The following is a 23,384-nucleotide window of genomic DNA, read 5'->3' as shown; positions in this document are numbered from 1 at the left end:
ACGGTTTATAGAGAAAACCTGACCTGTCCCATGCCCTGGTGATCTAGTGGGATCGCCTGTACTGCCACAGTGTCCACCGCCAGCGCGCGCGGCCCGCCTCCCACTGACCGCGCCGGATCGCGATAAAGACCGGATCCCGCAAGCGGGACCCACTTACCCCCTCCCAAAGCGTGGCCACGCGATCCCGGAGAGCCCCCGTCGTGTGTGCCTGACAAGAAGAAAACCGGAGCCTCCTGCTGTAATTACCCGGCAACCAGGGCTCGGGAGTGTACAGCGCCGCTGGGGAGAGCCGGAGCTGCAGCCGTGAATGTCCACTGACATGTAACACTGCTGCTGCCCTTGAAGTCTTCACTTTTTTCCTCAGAAAAAAAGCTCTTCTTAGGGCTGCTTGGAGCAGCCCCTCTGTTAAGTGCCTGCTACTGCAGCACCAACTACAAAACTGAGATCCTGTGCAGGGAGGCGGGGTGATATAGGAGGCGGCACTATGCATTCTGGGAACAGTCAAAGCTTTGAGCCTGTTGGTGCCTCGGATCCAGATCCTACTCTACACCCCATTGTCCATTCCTTGTGGAGCCCAGTGTACCCCGCAGCAGAACAATAAATTGCGATTACTGATGTATGAGCCCCTTTAGATGAACAAATCTGATCACACTACGCAACTCAATGTGTGACCATGCTTCTGACAGCCCCGCCATCTTACAACTGATGTTGTGACAGTACGGCTGATATGAGGCGTAGTCTAAGGGCCGTGAGGGGAAGCAGTGGTCGACCTGCTCGGGCCTGGTGGGAAATTAGAATGAACATTACACACATGCGAGGTCTTGTTACCTTACTTATTGAACCACCCTCATAGTAAACACCTACTATGTATAATAAGATTTTACTCACCGGTAAATCTATTTCTCGTAGTCCGTAGTGGATGCTGGGACTCTGTAAGGACCATGGGGAATAGCGGCTCCGCAGGAGACTGGGCACAACTAAAAAAAAGCTTTAGACTACTGGTGTGCACTGGCTCCTCCCACTATGACCCTCCTCCAGACTTCAGTTAGGATACTGTGCCCGGAAGAGCTGACACAATAAGGAAGGGTCCCGGGTAAGACTCATACCAGCCACACCAATCACACCGTATAACTCTTGATACAATACCCAGTTAACAGTATGAGAACAATTGAGCCTCTCAACAGAAGGCTCAACAATAACCCTTTAGTTAAACAATAACTATATACAAGTATTGCAGACAATCCGCACTTGGGATGGGCGCCCACCATCCACTACGGACTACGAGAAATAGATTTACCGGTGAGTAAAATCTTATTTTCTCTGACGTCCTAAGTGGATGCTGGGACTCCGTAAGGACCATGGGGATTATACCAAAGCTCCCAAACGGGCGGGAGAGTGCGGATGACTCTGCAGCACCGAATGGGCAAACTCTAGGTCCTCCTCAGCGAGGGTGTCAAACTTGTAGAATTTAGCAAACGTATTTGACCCCGACCAAGTAGCTGCTCGGCAAAGTTGTAGAGCCGAGACCCCTCGGGCAGCCGCCCAAGAAAAGCCCACCTTCCTCGTGGAATGGGCTTTTACTGATTTAGGATGCGGCAGTCCAGCCGCAGAATGTGCAAGCTGAATCGTACTACAGATCCAGCGAGCAATAGTCTGCTTTCAAGCAGGTGCACCAAACTTGTTGGGCGCATACAGGATAAATAGCGAGTCAGTCTTTCTGACTCCAGCTGTCCTGGAAACATAAAAATTTTCAGGGCCCTGACTACGTCCAACAACTTGGAAGCCTCCAAGTCTTTAGTAGCCGCAGGCACCACGATAGGTTGGTTCAGGTAAAGGCTGATACCACCTTTGGGAGAAATTGGGGACGAGTCCTCAATTCTGCCCTATCCATATGGAAAATCAGATACGGGCTTTTACATGACAAAGCCGCCAATTCTGATACACGCCTGGCAGAGGCCAAGGCCAACAACATGACCACTTTCCACGTGAGATATTTTAATTCCACGGTTTTTAGTGGCTCAAACCAATGTGACTGTAGGAAATCCAACACCACGTTGAGATCCCAAGGTGCCACTGGAGGCACAAAAGGGGGCTGAATATGCAGCACTCCCTTAACAAAAGTTTGAACTTCAGGCACCGAAACCAGTTCTCTCTGGAAGAAAATCGATAGAGCCGAAATCTGGACCTTAATGGAACCCAATTTTAGGCCCATAGTCACCCCTGACTGTAGGAAGTGTAGGAAACGGCCCAGCTGAAATTCCTCCATTGGGGCCTTCCTGGCCTCACACCACGCAACATATTTTCGCCATATGCGGTGATAATGGTTTGCGGTTACTTCTTTCCTAGCTTTAATCAGCGTAGGAATGACTTCTTCCGGAATGCCCTTTTCCTTCAGGATCCGGTGTTCAACCGCCATGCCGTCAAACGCAGCCACGGTAAGTCCTGGAACAGACAGGGCCCCTGCTGCAGCAGGTCCTGTCTGAGCGGCAGAGGCCATGGGTCCTCTGAGATCATTTCTTGAAGTTCCGGGTACCAAGCTCTTCTTGGCCAATCCGGAACGATGAGTATAGTTCTTACTCCTCTTCTCCTTATTATCCTCAGTACCTTTGGTATGAGAGGAAGAGGAGGGAACACATAAACCGACCGGTACACCCACGGTGTCACTAGAGCGTCCACAGCTATTGCCTGAGGGTCTTTCGACCTGGCGCAATATCTTTCTAGCTTTTTGTTTAGGCGGGACGCCATCATGTCCACCTGTGGCCTTTCCCAACGGTTTACAATCAGTTGGAAGACTTCTGGATGAAGTCCCCACTCTCCCGGGTGGAGGTCGTGCCTGCTGAGGAAGTCTGCTTCCCAGTTGTCCACTCCCGGAATGAACACTGCTGACAGTGCTAACACGTGATTTTCCGCCCATCGGAAAATCCTTGTGGCTTCTGCCATCGCCGTCCTGCTTCTCGTGCCGCCCTGTCGGTTTACATGGGCGACCGCCGTGATGTTGTCTGACTGGACCAGTACCGGCTGGTTTTGAAGCAGGGGTTTTGCCTGACTTAGGGCATTGTAAATGGCCCTCAGTTCTAGTATATTTATGTGCAGGGAAGTCTCCTGACTTGACCACAGTCCTTGGAAGTTTCTTCCCTGTGTGACTGCCCCCCAGCCGCGAAGGCTGGCATCCGTTGTCACCAGGACCCAGTCCTGTATGCCGAATCTGCGGCCCTCTTGAAGATGAGCACTCTGCAGCCACCACACCAGAGACACCCTGGTCCTTGGAGACAGGGTTATCAGCCGATGCATCTGAAGATGCGATCCGGACCACTTGTCCAACAGGTCCCACTGAAAGGTTCTTGCATGGAACCTGCCGAATGGAATTGCTTCGTAGGAAGCTACCATCTTTCCCAGGATCCGCGTGCAGTGATGCACCGACACCTGTTTTGGTTTTAGGAGGCCTCTGACTAGAGATGACAGCTCCTTGGCCTTCTCCTCCGGGAGAAACACTTTTTTCTGTTCTGTGTCCAGAACCATCCCCAGGAACAGTAGACGTGTCGTAGGGATCAGCTGTGACTTTGGAACATTTAGAATCCAGCCGTGCTGTTGTAGCACCTCCTGAGATAGTGATACCCCGACCAACAACTGCTCCTTGGACCTCTCCTTTATCAGGAGATCGTCCAAGTATGGGATAATTAAAACTCCCTTCTTTCGAAGGAGTATCATCATTTCGGCCATTACCTTGGTAAAGACCCTCGGAGCCGTGGATAGACCGAACGGCAACGTCTGGAATTGGTAATGACAATCCTGTACCACCAATCTGAGGTACTCCTGGTGAGGATGGTATATGGGGACATGCAGGTAAGCATCCTTGATGTCCAGTGATACCATGTAATCCCCCTCGTCCAGGCTTGCAATAACCGCCCTGAGCGATTCCATCTTGAACTTGAATTTTTTTATATACGTGTTCAAGGATTTCAAATTTAAAATGGGTCTCACCGAACCGTCTGGTTTCGGTACCACAAACATTGTGGAATAGTAACCCTGTCCTTGTTGAAGTAGGGGCACCTTTACTATCACCTGTTGTGAATACAGCTTGTGAATTGCCTGTAACACTGCCTCCCTGCCTGAGGGAGTGGTTGATAAGGCAGATTTGAGGAAACGGCGGGGGGGGGGGGGGGGGGGGGGACGTCTCGAATTCCAGCCTGTTCCCCTGAGATACTACTTGAAAGATCCAGGGATCCACCCGTGAGCAAGCCCACTGATTGCTGAAAAATTTGAGACGGGCCCCCACCGTACCTGGCTCCGCCTGTGGAGCCCCCGCGTCATGCTGTGGACTTAGAGGAAGCGGGGGAGGACTTTTGCTCCTGGGAACTGGCTGTATGCTGCAGCTTTTTCCCTCTACCTCTGCCTCTGGGCAGAAAGGACGCGCCTTTAACCCGCCTGCCCCTATTGGGCCGAAAGGACTGTACCTGATAATACGGTGCTTTCTTTGGCTGTGAGGGAACATGGGGTAAAAATGTAGACTTCCCAGCTGTTGCTGTGGAAACGAGGTCCGAGAGACCATCCCCGAACAACTCCTCACCCTTATAAGGCAGAACTTCCATGTGCCTTTTAGAATCTGCATCTCCTGTCCACTGCCGAGTCCATAACCCTCTCCTGGCAGAAATGGACATTGCACTTATTTTAGATGCCAGCCGGCAAATAACCCTCTGTGCATCCCTCATGTATAACAGTGCATCTTTAATATGCTCTACGGTTAGCAATATAGTGTCCCTGTCTAGGGTATCAATATTTTCCGACAGGGAATCTGACCACGCAGCTGCAGCACTGCACATCCATGCTGACGCAATAGCTGGTCTCAGTATAACACCTGTGTGTGTATATATAGACTTCAGGATAGCCTCCTGCTTTCTATCAGCAGATTCCTTCAGGGCGGCCGTATCCGGAGACGGTAGTGCCACCTTCTTTGACAAGCGTGTGATCGCTTTATCCACCCTAGGGGATGTTTCCCAACGTGACCTATCCTCTGGCGGGAAAGGGTACGCCATTAGTAACCTCTTAGAAATTACCAGTTTCTTATCAGGGGAAGCCCACGCTTCTTCACACACTTCATTTAACTCTTCAGATGGAGGAAAAGCTACTGGTAGTTTTTTCTCTCCAAACATAATACCCTTTTTTGTGGTACCGGGGGTAACATCAGAAATGTGCAACACATTTTTCACTGCCTCAATCATGTAACGTGTGGCCCTACTGGAAGTTACATTAGTCTCATCGTCGTCGACACTGGAGTCAGTATCCGTGTCGACATCTGTGCCTGCCATCTGAGGTAGCGGGTGTTTTAAAGCCCCTGATGGCTTTTGAGACGCCTGGGCAGGCACAGGCTGAGAAGCCGGCTGTCCCATAGTAGGTATGTCGTCAAACCTTTTATGTAAGGAGTCGACACTGTCGCGTAATTCCTTCCATAGAACAATCCACTCAGGTGTCGACCCCGCAGGGGGTGACATCACATTTACAGGCATTTGCTCCGCCTCCACATAAGCCTCCTCATCAAACATGTCGACACAGCCGTACCGACACACCGCATACACACAGGGAATGCTCTGACAGAGGACAGGACCCCACAAAGCCCTTTGGGGAGACAGAGAGAGTATGCCAGCACACACCAGAGCGCTATATAATACAGGGACTAACTGAATTATATCCCCTTATAGCTGCTATAATATAATATATATATATATATACTGCGCCTAAATTTAGTGCCCCCCCTCTCTTTTTTACCCTTCTGTAGTTGCAGACTGCAGGGGAGAGCCAGGGAGCTTCCTTCCAGCGGAGCTGTGAGGGAGAAATGGCGCCAGTGTGCTGAGGGAGATAGCCCCGCCCCTTTTTCGGCGGACTTCTCCCGCGTTTTTGAAACTCTGGCAGGGGTATTAATTTACACCTATATAGCCTCTGGGACTATATATGGTGTATATTTGCCAGCCAAGGTGTGTAATATTGCCATCAGGGCGCCCCCCCCCCAGCGCCCTGCACCCATCAGTGACCGGAGTGTGAGGTGTACATGAGGAGCAATGGCGCACAGCTGCAGTGCTGTGCGCTACCTTGGTGAAGACCGAAGTCTTCTGTCGCCGATTTTCCGGACCATCTTCATGCTTCTGGCTCTGTAAGGGGGACGGCGGCGCGGCTCCGGGAACGAACATCAAAGGTCGGGTCCTGCGGTCGATCCCTCTGGAGCTAATGGTGTCCAGTAGCCTAAAAAGCCCCAACTACCACCAGTTAGGTAGGTTCGCTTCTTCTCCCCTTAGTCCCTCGCTGCAGTGAGTCTGTTGCCAGCAGATCTCACTGTAAAATAAAAAACCTAAAATACTTTCTTTCTAGGAGCTCAGGAGAGCCCCTAGTGTGCATCCAGCTCAGCCGGGCACAAGATTCTAACTGAAGTCTGGAGGAGGGTCATAGTGGGAGGAGCCAGTGCACACCAGTAGTCTAAAGCTTTTTTTTAGTTGTGCCCAGTCTCCTGCGGAGCCGCTATTCCCCATGGTCCTTACGGAGTCCCAGCATCCACTTAGGACGTCAGAGAAAATAGGATTTTAATACCTACCGGTAAATCCTTTTCACTTAGTCCGTAGAGGATGCTGGGGTCACTTCAAGAATCATGGGGTATAGACGGGATCCGCAGGAGACATGGGCACTTTCAGACTTTCAAAGGGGTGTGAACTGGCTCCTCCCTCTATGCCCCTCCTCCAGACTCCAGTTATAGGAACTGTGCCCAGGGAGACAGACATTTAGAGGAAAAGGATTTATTGTTAAACCAAGGTGAGATACACACCAGCTCACACCTCAAGCACGCCGTACAACGTGGCATTCAACACAACGCAAGTCAACGGCATGAACAACATCAGCAACAGGCTGACTATAAACGTAACACAACATGTGTGTAACCATAACCAATAACTGCAGATACAGTACGCACTGGGACGGGCGCCCAGCATCCTCTACGGACTAAGAGAAAAGGATTTACCGGTAGGTATTAAAATCCTATTTTCTCATACACCCTAGAGGATGCTGGGGTCACTTCAAGAACCATGGGGTTTATACCAAAGCTCTAGAACGGGCGGGAGAGTGCGGATGACTCTACAGCACCGATTTACCAAACATGAGGTCCTCATCAGCCAGGGTATCAAACTTGTAGAACTTCGCAAAGGTGTTTGAACCCGACCAAGTAGCCGCTCGGCAAAGTTGTAATGTCGAGACCCCCCGGGCAGCCGCCAAGGACGAGCCCACCTTTCTGGTAGATTGGGCCTTCACCGATTTCGGTAACGGCAATCCAGCCGTAGAATGAGCCTGCTGAATCGTATGACAGATCCAGCGCGCAATAGTCTGCTTGGAAGCAGGAGCTCAAACTTGTTGTTTGCATACAGGACAAACAGTGCCTCCGTTTTCCTAGACTGAGCCGTTCTGGCTACATACATTTTCAAAGCTCTGACTACGTCGAGAAACTTCGATTCCAGCAGGGCGTCAGTAGCCACTGGCACCACAATAGGTTGGTTCAAGTGGAATGACGAAACCACTTTCGGCAGAAACTGCCGACGCGTCCGCAACTCTGCTCTATCTTCATGGAAGATCAAGTAAGGGCTCTTGTGAGACAAGGCCGCCAATTCAGACACCCGCCTGGCGGATGCCAAGGCCAACAGCATGACCACTTTCCAAATGAGAAATTTAAACTCCACCTTTTGTAAAGGTTCAAACCAATGAGATTTAAGGAATTGCAACACCACGTTCAGATCCCATGGTGCCACAGGGGGCACAAAGGGAGGTTGGATGTGCAACACACCTTTCACAAAAGTCTGAACTTCTGGAAGGGAGGCCAATTGTTTTTGGAAGAAAACCGATAAGGCTGAAATTAATGGAGCCCAACTTTCGGCCCGCATCCACACCGGCTTGTAGAAAATGGAGAAAACGTCCTAACTTTCTTCCGTAGGAGCCTTCTTGGATTCACACCAAGACACGTATTTTCTCCAAATACGGTGGTAATGTTTAGACGTTACTCCTTTCCTGGCCTGAATAAGAGTGGGGATGACTTCCTTGGGAATACCCTTTCGGGCTAGGATCCGGCGTTCAACCTCCAAGACGTCAAACGAAGTCGCGGTAAGTCTTGGAACACGCACGGCCCCTGCTGCAACAGATACTCCCTCAGAGGAAGAGGCCAGGGATCTCTCATGAGTATTTCCTGAAGATCTGGATACCAAGCTCTTCTTGGCCAGTCTGGAACAATGAGGATCGCTTGAACCTTTGTTCTTCTTATGATCTTTATCACTTTTGGAATTAGCGGAAGCGGAGGAAACACGTACACAGACTGAAACACCCACGGTGTCACTAGGGCGTCCACTGCTATTGCCTGAGGTTCTCTCGACCTGGAACAATAACTCTGAAGTTTCTTGTTGAGGCGAGAAGCCATCATGTCTATTTGAGGAATTCCCCAAAGACTTGTCACTTCTGCAAAGACCTCTTGATGAAGACCCTACTCTCCTGGATGGAGATCGTGTCTGCTAAGGAAGTCTGCTTCCCAGTTAATGAAGATCGCTGACAGAGCGCTTGCATGCCTTTCCGCCCAATGGAGAATTTTTGTGGCCTCTGCCATAGCCGCTCTGCTCTTTGTTCCGCCCTGGCGGTTTATGTACGTTACTGCTGTTATGTTGTCCGACTGAATCAAGACGGACCGATTGCGAAGAAGATGTTCCGCTTGCAGAAGGCAGTTGTGTATGGCCCTTAACTCCAGAACGTTTATGTGTAGACACATTTCCTCGCTTGACCATCTTCCCTGGAAGTTTTCCCCCTGTGTGACTGCTCCCCAGCCTCGGAGACTCGCATCCGTGGTCACTAAGATCCAGTCCTGGATCCCGAACCTGCGTCCCTCTAGGAGGCGAGAGCTGTGCAGCCACCACAGGAGTGAGATTCTGGTCCTGGAAGACAGGGTTATCCTTCGGTGCATGTGCAGATGGGACCCGGACCACTTGTCCAACAGGTCCCACTGAAACACTCTGGCATGGAATCTGCCAAACTGAATGGCCTCGTAGGCCACCACCATCTTCCCCAGCTTCCGAGTGCATTGATGGATCGATACTCTTGGCGGTCTCAGGATTTGTTTGACCAGGTTCTGAATTACCAGAGCCTTTTCCACTGGAAGAAAAACTCTGTAATTCTGTGTCCAGAATTATTCCCAAAAACGACAGCCATCTCGTCGGAACCAACTGTGATTTTGGCAAGTTTAGGAGCAAACCATGTTGCTGCAGAATTGTCAGGGATAGCGTAATGTTCTGCATTAATTGGTCCCTGGATCTCGCCTTTATCAGGAGATCATCCAAGTACGGGATAATTGTGACTCCTTGCTTGCGCAGGAGAGCCATCACTTCGGCCATTACTTTGGTGAGGTTCAGGATTGGTCTGAATGAGCAGTCTGGCTTCGGGACCACGAACAGGCTCGAATAAAAGCCTTCTCCCTGTTGTGACGGGGGAACCCCGACAATGACTTGATTGTGACACAATTTTTTTGTATTGCGGCTCATACCACCTCCCTGTCTGGAAGAGAAGATGGTAAGGCCGATTTGAAAAATCGGTAAGGGGGAACGTCTTGAAATTCCAGTTTGTACCCCTGGGACACTATTTCTAAGACCCATGGGTCCAGGGCCGATCGAGCCCAGAACTGACTGAAGAGCCTGAGGCGTGCCCCCACCGGTGCGGACTCCCGCAGAGGATCCCCAGTGTCATGCGGTGGACTTGGCAGGAACCGGGGAGGACTTCTGTTCCTGGGAACTGGCCACGGCCGGTGATCGTTTACCTTTTCCCTTTCCTCTAGTAGCAAGGAAGGAAGATCCTCGGCCCTTTCTGTATTTATTGGGCCAAAAGGACTGCATCTGATAGTGGTGTGCTTACTTTTGTGGTGCAGGCACATAAGGTAAAAATTATGACTTACCCGGGGTAGCCGTAGATACCAAATCAGCGAGGCCATCACCAAAAAATACACCACCTTTATACGGTAGAGACTCCATAGCTCTCTTAGAGTCAGCATCAGCATTCCATTGATGAATCCACAATGCTCTCCTAGCTGAGACTGCCATGGCATTGGCCCGTGAACTGAAGAGGCCAATATCTCTCGCAGCTTCCTTTAGGAAGACTGCAGCGTCCCTGATATAACCTAGTGTCAAAAGAATGCTATCCCTATCCAGGGTATCCATTTCAGATTAAATTTTTCGACAGCACTACTCACCCACGCAGATGCAATGGCTGGTCTGAGTAGCTTACCCGTGGTGACATAAATGGATTTTAATGTATTTTCCTGCCTACGATCCGCAGGATACTTTAGGGCTGCCGTATCAGGGGACGGAAGAGCCACCTTTTTGGACAGCCGTGACAGAGCTTTGTCCACAATGGGGGGTGACTCCCATTTTTTCCTATCCCCAGAGGGAAACGGATACGCCACTACAATCTTTTTGGGAATCTGAAACTTCTCGTCAGGATTTTCCCAAACCTTTTCATAAAGCGTGTTCAGTTCATGAGAAGGAGGAAATGTTACCTCAGGTTTCTTCCCTTTATACAGACAGACCCTAGTATCAGGAACAGTAGGGTCCTCAGTGATATGTAACACATCTTTTATAGCCACAATCATGTACTGAATGCTCTCCGCCAGTTTTGGATCTAATCTGGCATCACTATAGGGGGGTCTGGACTTGAAACAACACATCCTCTACGGATTTTTTCCAAGCCTGGTTCTGAGACTCAGATTTATCAAATCTTTTATTTATCAGAGCCACATTAGCATTCAAGGCACTCAAAACATTCACCCAATCCGGTGTCGGCGGTGCCGACATGGTCACTCCCACCGCCGTTTGTGTCCCTAACATAGTCTCCTCCTGGGAAGAGCACTCCGCCTCAGACATGCCGACACACGTGCACTCACCACACGCAGACACACTGGGCCTATAGGGGACAGACCCACAGTAAAGCCTATCAGAGAGACACAGAGGGAGTATTGCCAGCTCACACCCCAGCGCCTAATCCCGGACTGAAAACACCACAGAAGATGTCCCAGACCTGCAGCGCTTTTATAAGCTACATATAATGCACCAAAACAACTGTGCCCCCCCCCCCCCGTTTTGCACCCTGTTACTTGTACAGCAGTGTGAGGAGGACCAGCGTCTTTGCAGGCTTGTGAAGAGAAAATGGCGCCGGGCTGTGTGCTGTGAGGGCTAAGCCCCGACCCCGTAATGGCGCGCTTCAGACCCGCTCTTTTTTTAAACTTTTTTTATACTGGCGGGGGTCCGGACAGTGCCCTGGCACTTAGTCGGCTCTTGCCAGGTAGTTATTGAGGCTCAAATGCTGCCCAGGTGCCCCCCCCCCCACGCCCTGCACCCTGTAGTGCCGCTGTGTGTGGGAGCATGGCGCGCAGCGTGCGATCGCTGTGCAGTACCTCAAAGCCGTCACTGAAGTCTTCTGATCTTCTTCTACTCACCTGTCTTCTGACTTCTGGCTCTGCAATGGGGGTGACGGCGGGCTCTGGGAACGAGCATTCAGGCGTACCTAGCTTTCAGACCCTCAGGAGCTAATGGTGTCCTGTAGCCAAAGAAGCAGAGCCTTTAAACTCACAGAAGTAGGTCTGACTTCTCTCCCCTAAGTCCCACGAAGCAGGGAGTCTGTTGCCAGCAGTTCTCCCTGAACATAAAAAAACCTAACAAAGTCTTTTCAGAGAAACTCAGTAGAGCTCCTCAGTGTGCATCCAGTCTGCCTGGGCACAGATTCTAAACTGGAGTCTGCAGGAGGGGCATAGAGGGAGGAGCCAGTTCACACCCCTTTTAAAGACTTAAAGTGCCCATGTCTCCTGCGGATCCCATCTATACCTCATGGTCCTTCAAGTGACCCCAGCATCCTCTAGGACGTATGAGAAAATACATGTTGTCACTATGTTGAGCATGATAGAGGGAAACTAGGTTTAGGCTGCGGGGGGGAGGGTTAGGGATTAGGTGTACCATACTTACCTAGTAGGTGTCGGGATCCTGAGCGTCGGGATGCCGCTGTCTGTATTCTGATACCATCCCATGTTAACTAGATATGTTAAACATACAGAGTGAAAGCACGTTAAATTTTAAGTTTCCTTCACAAACCTAATACACAGATCATGCATCTTAACTACTTAACTGGCTAATATAGTTTCCAAAATATATCCCCAAAACTGGATGATGATGATGATGATGAGGATGATGAGGATGATCAACAATTTATAAAAAAATAATAGCTATTTAAACCCAATTCAGTATAATTTTATTAATATGCATATTTATTAATAAAATTATACGGAAAAAAAAAAGTGAAATAGCTCTTATTTACATAATTTGAGACAGCAGGGTGAGGCAGGGCTGCTGCAGTGCAGTCAGAATCATCCATCTCCGCTATCAACTGGTAGCGCATGCAGTCAGGAGAAAGAAGGCAAGCAGCAGATTCCATGATCCCTATGAGCCTAGGTCAATGTCTTCCTGCGGCAGCGGGTGGGCAATTCTTTTGGGATTGCCCTCACTCAGTGGCTTGACCAGCTAGTAGACTGTGAGAGGTTGCAGCGGCAAATGGGCCTGTTGGCCGTTGGAAGATTAGCTTCTAGCAGCTGCCAGCAGGATAACCTGACACAGCTGAATCAGATGCAACTGTGTTAGGGAAAGAAAAGCCTGGCGTGGTTGCATCTCATGAGAGATTGGTGTCTCAAACACAAAAAAAAAAGCATGACCCTATCTGATTGTATCATATTCTACTGCACCTATATGCAGTTTCTGATTTTAGAGGTTTATCGGAGATGTACTGCTGGCTGCAAGGGACAGTTTTACATGTAACAACACTATTATATACTCATATACACGGATGTGTGCTCATACCTCATTGCTGCAGTCGCGCTAAACAACTGCTTTCGGCAGTCTAGATCACAAGAGACTCTGATATTGTTGTGCATCCTTTTTGCTGAAAATGCATCTTGGTCACAATGCGATATGACTAGGATGTACCAGGAGGCAGTCCGGATTAATCGGATATGCAACACTTGTATATCTGTGTGCGACTAAAATGCAGTTTACAGAAAAAAAAAAAAGGGTGACAAAGCTAGACAGAGGTTAGACAATGATATATAATGTAAGTGAATAGTTTTTCTTATTTGCCAAGTGAAATAAGTTCTGACCAAAGTATGCGCGTTTCATTATAAGTTGATAACACAACAGCAACTATAGAGCCACATCATTTGAAAATGCTACTCCTTTCAAATTAAGGTACCTCTGAAATAACAGAATCCAGGATAAGGGGAATCTTCCCCATGCTTGGACTTCATATATTTTCTGCAGTGTCAGGGGTTAACTTAATGTTTGATGAGAACACTTCTAACTAGATATTAACTTCTGTGGGGGCACCTAGTTTGCAACAGGGGGAGATATATGAAGCAGTGAAAAGAGTGGAGAAGTGAGCCAGTGGAGAAGTTGAACCTGGCAACCAGTCAGCTTTTAAGTAACATTTATCAAGTGCATTCTAAAAAATTATACGTAGCAACTGATTCAATATATATGATGGTTCAATATATATGATGGATAGATACCTTATTCACTTCCACAGTACCCTACAAACCGTTAGCAGCTATGTTACATTCTTAGATAAATCTGATACATATCATTTACCATGCACAGAGTTTTTTAAATTATAATTAGAAAAAAAAAAACCAGTATCAGTGGCGCACCCAGGGGGGGTTTCCGAGTACCCAGAAACCCCCCTCCACAAAAAAAAAAAATTTTTTTTTTTTTTTTTTTTTAAAGCTGCATGAGTATTATTAATGACTGTCTAGCGTCCTCTGCAGCCTGCTGTCTTCCTGGTGGCACTTGCAAGTGCAATAAAAGTTTACTTTATTTTAATTATAGTACATATATATCCATGTGCATACATATATACACATACATACATACATATAAACACACACACACACACACACACACACACACACACACACACACACACACATATGATATACATATATACATATATATACATGTGTCTATATATGTGTACTGTATGTGTGTTTACATATATATATATATATATATATATATGTATGTATGCATGTTTAATATGCTATGTATATGTGTATATGGGTTCACTACGATCTCCCGGCGACCAGCATACCTGCGCCGGGAGGCCGGCTTACCGACAGTGTGGCGAGCGCAAATGAGCCCCTTGCGGGCTCGCTGCGCTCGCCACGCTACGGGCACGGTGGCGCGCTAAGCGCGCCACACTATTCTATTCTCCCTCCAGGGGGGTCGTGGACCCCCACGAGGGAGAATAAGTGTCGGTATGCCAGCGGACGGGCTCCCAGCGCCGGTATGCTGGTCGCCGGGAGCCCGACCGCCGGCATACTGAAGACCACCCGTGTATATGTGTGTGTATGTATATATATATATGTAGATATATGTATGTATATATATATATATATACGATGGAGAATGAGGGCGGCACTCACGCAGGCTGTTGGAGGTGTAGAAAAATCAGTTTTATTGATCCTTGAAGGCCCTGAGGACGGGGCTAGTCCCCGAAACATGTCGGATCAATAAAACTGATTTTTCTACACCTGCAACAGCCTGCGTGAGTGCCGCCCTCATTCTCCATCGTATTCACTGAGGTATTTATCTCTGGGAGGGCACCGCAGCACCTTAAACAGATTGCATGAGGAGTGCCGGGATTCTTTGTATGTGTATATATATATATATATATATATATATACACACACATACACACACACACAGACACACTAGTTTTACGGACCCAGCATATACTGGGTCACCTCAGTCCCCACCCCCGTGATTGGCTCCGCCCAGTTCTGGAAACCCCCCCTTGCAAATCCTGCGTTTGCCACTGCGTATGGCACCTAAAAAATATAAAAACTAAATGCAATATGTACTGCCTGTGGGCAATGCACACCAAAGTAGTATTCCCATAACCACCGCTCGCTGCATTATTGTGATAGGTCACTGTCTTCTAATGGCCCTGGAAGATGTTACATCAATAAATAGTCAATGTGTTTGTTTTACATCCATTTAGTACTGTACAGCCCACACCAAGTCCTGTGGTGGTAAGGGCTGCAAATCCATATTTATATACACAGCAGGAAAAGTATTAATGTCAGATCTGTAAAATAAATACTGGGAGCATAAGGAGGAAATGGCTTCTCAATGATCACAGAGGGCGTTACGGGTGAGTACTGCTTGTTCTGCCCACAGGCACTACATACTAGAGATGAGCGGGTTCGGTTTCTCTGAATCCGAACCCGCCAGAACTTCATGTTTTTTTTCACGGGTCCGAGCGACTCGGATCTTCCCGCCTTGCTCGGTTAACCCGAGCGCGCCCGAACGTCATCATGACGCTGTCGGATTCTCGCGAGGCTCGGATTCTATCGCGAGACTCGGATTCTATATAAGGAGCCGCGCGTCGCCGCCATTTTCACACGTGCATTGAGATTGATAGGGAGAGGACGTGGCTGGCGTCCTCTCCATTTAGATTATAAGAGACTGAGAGAGATTTACTGGAGCTGACTAGGAGGAGTACTGTTACTGTAGAAGTGTAGAGACTGAGTGGAGAGAGTTTACTAGTGAGGACAGTGCAGTTTACTTTATAATCCGTTCTCTGCCTGAAAAAAGCGATACACAGCACACAGTGACTCAGTCACATACCATATCTGTGTGCACTGCTCAGGCTCAGGCCAGTGTGCTGCATCATCTATTATCTATATATAATATTATATATATCTGTCTGACTGCTCAGCTCACACAGCTTATAATTGTGGGGGAGACTGGGGAGCACTACTGCAGTGCCAGTTATAGGTTATAGCAGGAGCCAGGAGTACATAATATATTATATAGTGAGTGACCACCAGACACACAGTGCAGTTTATTTAATATATCCGTTCTCTGCCTGAAAAAAGCGATACACACAGTGACTCAGTCAGTCACATACCATATCTGTGTGCACTGCTCAGGCTCAGGCCAGTGTGCTGCATCATCTATTATCTATATATAATATTATATATATCTGTCTGACTGCTCAGCTCACACAGCTTATAATTGTGGGGGAGACTGGGGAGCACTACTGCAGTGCCAGTTATAGGTTATAGCAGGAGCCAGGAGTACATAATATATTATATAGTGAGTGACCACCAGACACACAGTGCAGTTTATTTAATATATCCGTTCTCTGCCTGAAAAAAGCGATACACACAGTGACTCAGTCAGTCACATACCATATCTGTGTGCACTGCTCAGGCTCAGGCCAGTGTGCTGCATCATCTATATATATTATATATCTGTCTGACTGCTCAGCTCACACAGCTTATAATTGTGGGGGAGACTGGGGAGCACTACTGCAGTGCCAGTTATAGGTTATAGCAGGAGCCAGGAGTACATATTATATTAAAATTAAACAGTGCACACTTTTGCTGCAGGAGTGCCACTGCCAGTGTGACTGACCAGTGACCTGACCACACTGACCACCAGTATAGTTAGTAGTATACTTATATTGTGATTGCCTGAAAAAGTTAAACACTCGTCGTGTGACTTCACTTGTGTGTTTTTTTTATTTTTATTCTATAAAAATAAAACTCATTCTGCTGACAGACAGTGTCCAGCAGGTCCGTCATTATATAATATATAATATATACCTGTCCGGCTGCAGTAGTGATATATATATATTTTTTATATAATTTATCATCCAGTCGCAGCAGACACAGTACGGTAGTTCACGGCTGTGGCTACCTCTGTGTCTCTGCACTCGGCAGGCAGTCCGTCCATAATTGTAATACCACCTAACCGTGGATTTTTTTCATTCTTCTTTATACATACATAGTTACATAGACATCTTCTCTTTATCAACCAGTCTATATTAGCTGCAGACACAGTACAGTACGGTAGTTCACGGCTGTGGCTACCTCTGTGTCTGCACTCGGCAGGCAGTCCGTCCATAATTGTATACCACCTAACCGTGGTTTTTTTTCATTCTTCTTTATACATACATAGTTACATAGACATCTTCTCTTTATCAACCAGTCTATATTAGCTGCAGACACAGTACAGTACGGTAGTTCACGGCTGTGGCTACCTCTGTGTCTGCACTCGGCAGGCAGTCCGTCCATAATTGTATACCACCTAACCGTGGTTTTTTTTCATTCTTCTTTATACATACATAGTTACATAGACATCTTCTCTTTATCAACCAGTCTATATTAGCTGCAGACACAGTACAGTACGGTAGTTCACGGCTGTGGCTACCTCTGTGTCTGCACTCGGCAGGCAGTCCGTCCATAATTGTATACCACCTAACCGTGGATTTTTTTCAGTCTTCTTTATACATACATAGTTACATAGACATCTTCTCTTTATCAACCAGTCTATATTAGCTGCAGACACAGTACAGTACGGTAGTTCACGGCTGTGGCTACCTCTGTGTCTGCACTCGGCAGGCAGTCCGTCCATAATTGTATACCACCTAACCGTGGATTTTTTTCAGTCTTCTTTATACATACATAGTTACATAGACATCTTCTCTTTATCAACCAGTCTATATTAGCTGCAGACACAGTACAGTACGGTAGTTCACGGCTGTGGCTACCTCTGTGTCTGCAGTCGGCAGGCAGTCCATAATTGTATACTAGTATCCATCTCCATTGTTTACCTGAGGTGCCTTTTAGTTGTGCCTATTAAAATATGGAGAACAAAAATGTTGAGGTTCCAAAATTAGGGAAAGATCAAGATCCACTTCCACCTCGTGCTGAAGCTGCTGCCACTAGTCATGGCCGAGACGATGAAATGCCAGCAACGTCGTCTGCCAAGGCCGATGCCCAATGTCATAGTACAGAGCATGTCAAATCCAAAACACCAAATATCAGAAAAAAAAGGACTCCAAAACCTAAAATAAAATTGTCGGAGGAGAAGCGTAAACTTGCCAATATGCCATTTACCACACGGAGTGGCAAGGAACGGCTGAGGCCCTGGCCTATGTTCATGGCTAGTGGTTCAGCTTCACATGAGGATGGAAGCACTCAGCCTCTCGCTAGAAAAATGAAAAGACTCAAGCTGGCAAAAGCAGCACAGCAAAGAACTGTGCATTCTTCGAAATCCCAAATCCACAAGGAGAGTCCAATTGTGTCGGTTGCGATGCCTGACCTTCCCAACACTGGACGTGAAGAGCATGCGCCTTCCACCATTTGCACGCCCCCTGCAAGTGCTGGAAGGAGCACCCGCAGTCCAGTTCCTGATAGTCAGATTGAAGATGTCAGTGTTGAAGTACACCAGGATGAGGAGGATATGGGTGTTGCTGGCGCTGGGGAGGAAATTGACCAGGAGGATTCTGATGGTGAGGTGGTTTGTTTAAGTCAGGCACCCGGGGAGACACCTGTTGTCCGTGGGAGGAATATGGCCGTTGACATGCCAGGTGAAAATACCAAAAAAATCAGCTCTTCGGTGTGGAGGTATTTCACCAGAAATGCGGACAACAGGTGTCAAGCCGTGTGTTCCCTTTGTCAAGCTGTAATAAGTAGGGGTAAGGACGTTAACCACCTCGGAACATCCTCCCTTATACGTCACCTGCAGCGCATTCATAATAAGTCAGTGACAAGTTCAAAAACTTTGGGTGACAGCGGAAGCAGTCCACTGACCAGTAAATCCCTTCCTCTTGTAACCAAGCTCACGCAAACCACCCCACCAACTCCCTCAGTGTCAATTTCCTCCTTCCCCAGGAATGCCAATAGTCCTGCAGGCCATGTCACTGGCAATTCTGACGAGTCCTCTCCTGCCTGGGATTCCTCCGATGCATCCTTGCGTGTAACGCCTACTGCTGCTGGCGCTGCTGTTGTTGCCGCTGGGAGTCGATGGTCATCCCAGAGGGGAAGTCGTAAGCCCACTTGTACTACTTCCAGTAAGCAATTGACTGTTCAACAGTCCTTTGCGAGGAAGATGAAATATCACAGCAGTCATCCTACTGCAAAGCGGATAACTGAGGCCTTGACAACTATGTTGGTGTTAGACGTGCGTCCGGTATCCGCCGTTAGTTCACAGGGAACTAGACAATTTATTGAGGCAGTGTGCCCCCGTTACCAAATACCATCTAGGTTCCACTTCTCTAGGCAGGCGATACCGAGAATGTACACGGACGTCAGAAAAAGACTCACCAGTGTCCTAAAAAATGCAGTTGTACCCAATGTCCACTTAACCACGGACATGTGGACAAGTGGAGCAGGGCAGGGTCAGGACTATATGACTGTGACAGCCCACTGGGTAGATGTATGGACTCCCGCCGCAAGAACAGCAGCGGCGGCACCAGTAGCAGCATCTCGCAAACGCCAACTCTTTCCTAGGCAGGCTACGCTTTGTATCACCGCTTTCCAGAATACGCACACAGCTGAAAACCTCTTACGGCAACTGAGGAAGATCATCGCGGAATGGCTTACCCCAATTGGACTCTCCTGTGGATTTGTGGCATCGGACAACGCCAGCAATATTGTGTGTGCATTAAATATGGGCAAATTCCAGCACGTCCCATGTTTTGCACATACCTTGAATTTGGTGGTGCAGAATTTTTTAAAAAACGACAGGGGCGTGCAAGAGATGCTGTCGGTGGCCAGAAGAATTGCGGGACACTTTCGGCGTACAGGCACCACGTACAGAAGACTGGAGCACCACCAAAAACTACTGAACCTGCCCTGCCATCATCTGAAGCAAGAAGTGGTAACGAGGTGGAATTCAACCCTCTATATGCTTCAGAGGTTGGAGGAGCAGCAAAAGGCCATTCAAGCCTATACAATTGAGCACGATATAGGAGGTGGAATGCACCTGTCTCAAGTGCAGTGGAGAATGATTTCAACGTTGTGCAAGGTTCTGATGCCCTTTGAACTTGCCACACGTGAAGTCAGTTCAGACACTGCCAGCCTGAGTCAGGTCATTCCCCTCATCAGGCTTTTGCAGAAGAAGCTGGAGGCATTGAAGAAGGAGCTAAAAGGGAGCGATTCCGCTAGGCATGTGGGACTTGTGGATGCAGCCCTTAATTCGCTTAACAAGGATTCACGGGTGGTCAATCTGTTGAAATCAGAGCACTACATTTTGGCCACCGTGCTCGATCCTAGATTTAAAGCCTACCTTGGATCTCTCTTTCCGGCAGACACAAGTCTGCTGGGGTTGAAAGACCTGCTGGTGACAAAATTGTCAAGTCAAGCGGAACGCGACCTGTCAACATCTCCTCCTTCACATTCTCCCGCAACTGGGGGTGCGAGGAAAAGGCTCAGAATTCCGAGCCCACCCGCTGGCGGTGATGCAGGGCAGTCTGGAGCGACTGCTGATGCTGACATCTGGTCCGGACTGAAGGACCTGACAACGATTACGGACATGTCGTCTACTGTCACTGCATATGATTCTCTCAACATTGATAGAATGGTGGAGGATTATATGAGTGACCGCATCCAAGTAGGCACGTCACACAGTCCGTACTTATACTGGCAGGAAAAAGAGGCAATTTGGAGGCCCTTGCACAAACTGGCTTTATTCTACCTAAGTTGCCCTCCCACAAGTGTGTACTCCGAAAGAGTGTTTAGTGCCGCCGCTCACCTTGTCAGCAATCGGCGTACGAGGTTACATCCAGAAAATGTGGAGAAGATGATGTTCATTAAAATGAATTATAATCAATTCCTCCGCGGAGACATTGACCAGCAGCAATTGCCTCCACAAAGTACACAGGGAGCTGAGATGGTGGATTCCAGTGGGGACGAATTGATAATCTGTGAGGAGGGGGATGTACACGGTGATATATCGGAGGGTGAAGATGAGGTGGACATCTTGCCTCTGTAGAGCCAGTTTGTGCAAGGAGAGATTAATTGCTTCTTTTTTGGGGGGGGTCCAAACCAACCCGTCATATCAGTCACAGTCGTGTGGCAGACCCTGTCACTGAAATGATGGGTTGGTTAAAGTGTGCATGTCCTGTTTTGTTTATACAACATAAGGGTGGGTGGGAGGGCCCAAGGACAATTCCATCTTGCACCTCTTTTTTCTTTTCTTTTTCTTTGCGTCATGTGCTGATTGGGGAGGGTTTTTTGGAAGGGACATCCTGCGTGACACTGCAGTGCCACTCCTAGATGGGCCCGGTGTTTGTGTCGGCCACTAGGGTCGCTAATCTTACTCACACAGTCAGCTACCTCATTGCGCCTCTTTTTTTCTTTGCGTCATGTGCTGTTTGGGGAGGGTTTTTTGCAAGGGACATCCTGCGTGACACTGCAGTGCCACTCCTAGATGGGCCCGGTGTTTGTGTCGGCCACTAGGGTCGCTAATCTTACTCACACAGCTACCTCATTGCGCCTCTTTTTTTCTTTGCGTCATGTGCTGTTTGGGGAGGGTTTTTTGGAAGGGCCATCCTGCGTGACACTGCAGTGCCACTCCTAGATGGGCCCGGTGTTTGTGTCGGCCACTAGGGTCGCTAATCTTACTCACACAGCTACCTCATTGCGCCTCTTTTTTTCTTTGCGTCATGTGCTGTTTGGGGAGGGTTTTTTGGAAGGGACATCCTGCGTGACACTGCAGTGCCACTCCTAGATGGGCCCGGTGTTTGTGTCGGCCACTAGGGTCGCTTATCTTACTCACACAGCGACCTCGGTGCAAATTTTAGGACTAAAAATAATATTGTGAGGTGTGAGGTATTCAGAATAGACTGAAAATGAGTGTAAATTATGGTTTTTGAGGTTAATAATAATATGGGATCAAAATGACCCCCAAATTCTATGATTTAAGCTGTTTTTTAGTGTTTTTTGAAAAAAACACCCGAATCCAAAACACACCCGAATCCGACAAAAAAAATTCGGTGAGGTTTTGCCAAAACGCGTTCGAACCCAAAACACGGCCGCGGAACCGAACCCAAAACCAAAACACAAAACCCGATAAAATTTAAGGCGCTCATCTCTACTACATACCCCCATTTATATGCTGTTCATGTGGAGAACTCTACTATATTGCTGGATTTAGCTATTTAAACACTGGTGCAATGCTCACATATACAAGTGACTGCTCCAGGTTGCTGAAATTGTATGTTTTTAATGATATAGGACTGAAGATCATCATTTTGTAGAACATCCTGGAGTGCCTGGAGCCATGTCTGGGTTGTGGGAGTGTACAGCACTTGTAACTAAAAATCCCCACATTTCATATTCATGGTTCTGCAAAGATGTATTACTAAGAAATATTAGAACGGGAATGCAGCTCTCACCAGTCCATATGCTGTGCTCCGCTCATGCTCCTGTGTGATATCAGCCACGTAAGCGAAGATCACAGAGAATGTGACAGCGAAGACACCCGACATAGAAATCACAGCAAAGTACCACCTGCAGGAAATCATAAAGGGTTGTACAGCCAAAACGTAGACAAAAGGTTAAGTAGGCCGGTATACAGATTGTTGTTCTATACATACATACATACATACATACATACATACATACATACAAGGAGATAATGGCAAAAGCAATTCTGATATGTCAATAGCAGGTTACATTTCAAAGATATAAAAGCATTTAATACCATTTTATTTCAATGATCTTTGTTTTATCTGCTAGTGTCTGTGTTTTCAGGGAGAGTGGGCGACTATCCAGTACATACCATGGGCTGATCTTAAGCAGAGGTATAGGGGCACACGTAAAAAACACAGTGAGGAGAAGGAAAGACTTTCTGCCCCACACATCAGACAGCGCTCCAATGAGGGGGGCACTCAGGAAAGAGAGAAGTCCCTGAAAGAGACGAGACAGGATTACTTATGGCATAATTACAATAAAGAAAATATGTGACGCTATTTATTTTATCATTTGAATCCACTTGTCCAATTTAGTTTTCTCACCTTAACACCATGGATCAGGCCATTCATTAGAAATGTGTGCTGAGGAAACGTCTGGTGCAATACCTGTCACATTAAACATCTGAATGTCAATTATTCCTACAACGGTGCAGGATACAGAAGTTCAATGCGTTTAGCAAGCTTACTTACAGATAACATGGGTGTTGTAAGCAGACCCCAGTCGAAAAACTCCAAGAATATAACTACAACTGCATGGTAGACGCTTGGCTCTCCAACCCCCTGCCGCTGTTTAAGAATTAGAAACAATAAGTACATTTTGTATTGCTTATTACAACATAAAATCAGATTTAATAGGCTCGCCAACATAACGCATGACTGCTATCTCAACAGGTTAGGCTGCAAGAGATGTGAATGGGGAGAGTGGCGTTACATCTCAAGAGGAACGCAGTTAGTGGTTTTGTTCTACCACTAATATTTTGCTTTACTACATTTTTGGGGGTTTCACCCAAATAAAGCCTCTGTAT

General features: G+C 47.7%; 1 protein-coding gene across 1 annotated transcript in view; it reads right to left on the bottom strand.

Annotated features, from left to right (window-relative positions):
* Window positions 1-23,175, bottom strand: part of LOC134903454 (hippocampus abundant transcript 1 protein-like) — a 158,153-nt gene extending 134,978 nt beyond the window's left edge. Inside the window, exons 1-4 of the mRNA XM_063914467.1 lie at window positions 23,050-23,175; window positions 22,903-22,965; window positions 22,668-22,795; window positions 22,282-22,396 (exon numbers count right to left, since the gene is read on the bottom strand). Coding sequence (XP_063770537.1) covers window positions 22,282-22,396; window positions 22,668-22,795; window positions 22,903-22,965; window positions 23,050-23,175 — 432 coding nt within the window. The remainder of the gene's footprint in view (window positions 1-22,281; window positions 22,397-22,667; window positions 22,796-22,902; window positions 22,966-23,049) is intronic.
* Between the last annotated feature and the right edge of the window lie 209 nt (window positions 23,176-23,384).

This window comes from Pseudophryne corroboree, chromosome 1 (assembly GCF_028390025.1).
Source record: "Pseudophryne corroboree isolate aPseCor3 chromosome 1, aPseCor3.hap2, whole genome shotgun sequence".
Classification (NCBI taxonomy): Eukaryota; Metazoa; Chordata; class Amphibia; order Anura; family Myobatrachidae; genus Pseudophryne; species Pseudophryne corroboree.
This window is presented reverse-complemented; position numbering and strand designations above follow the sequence as displayed.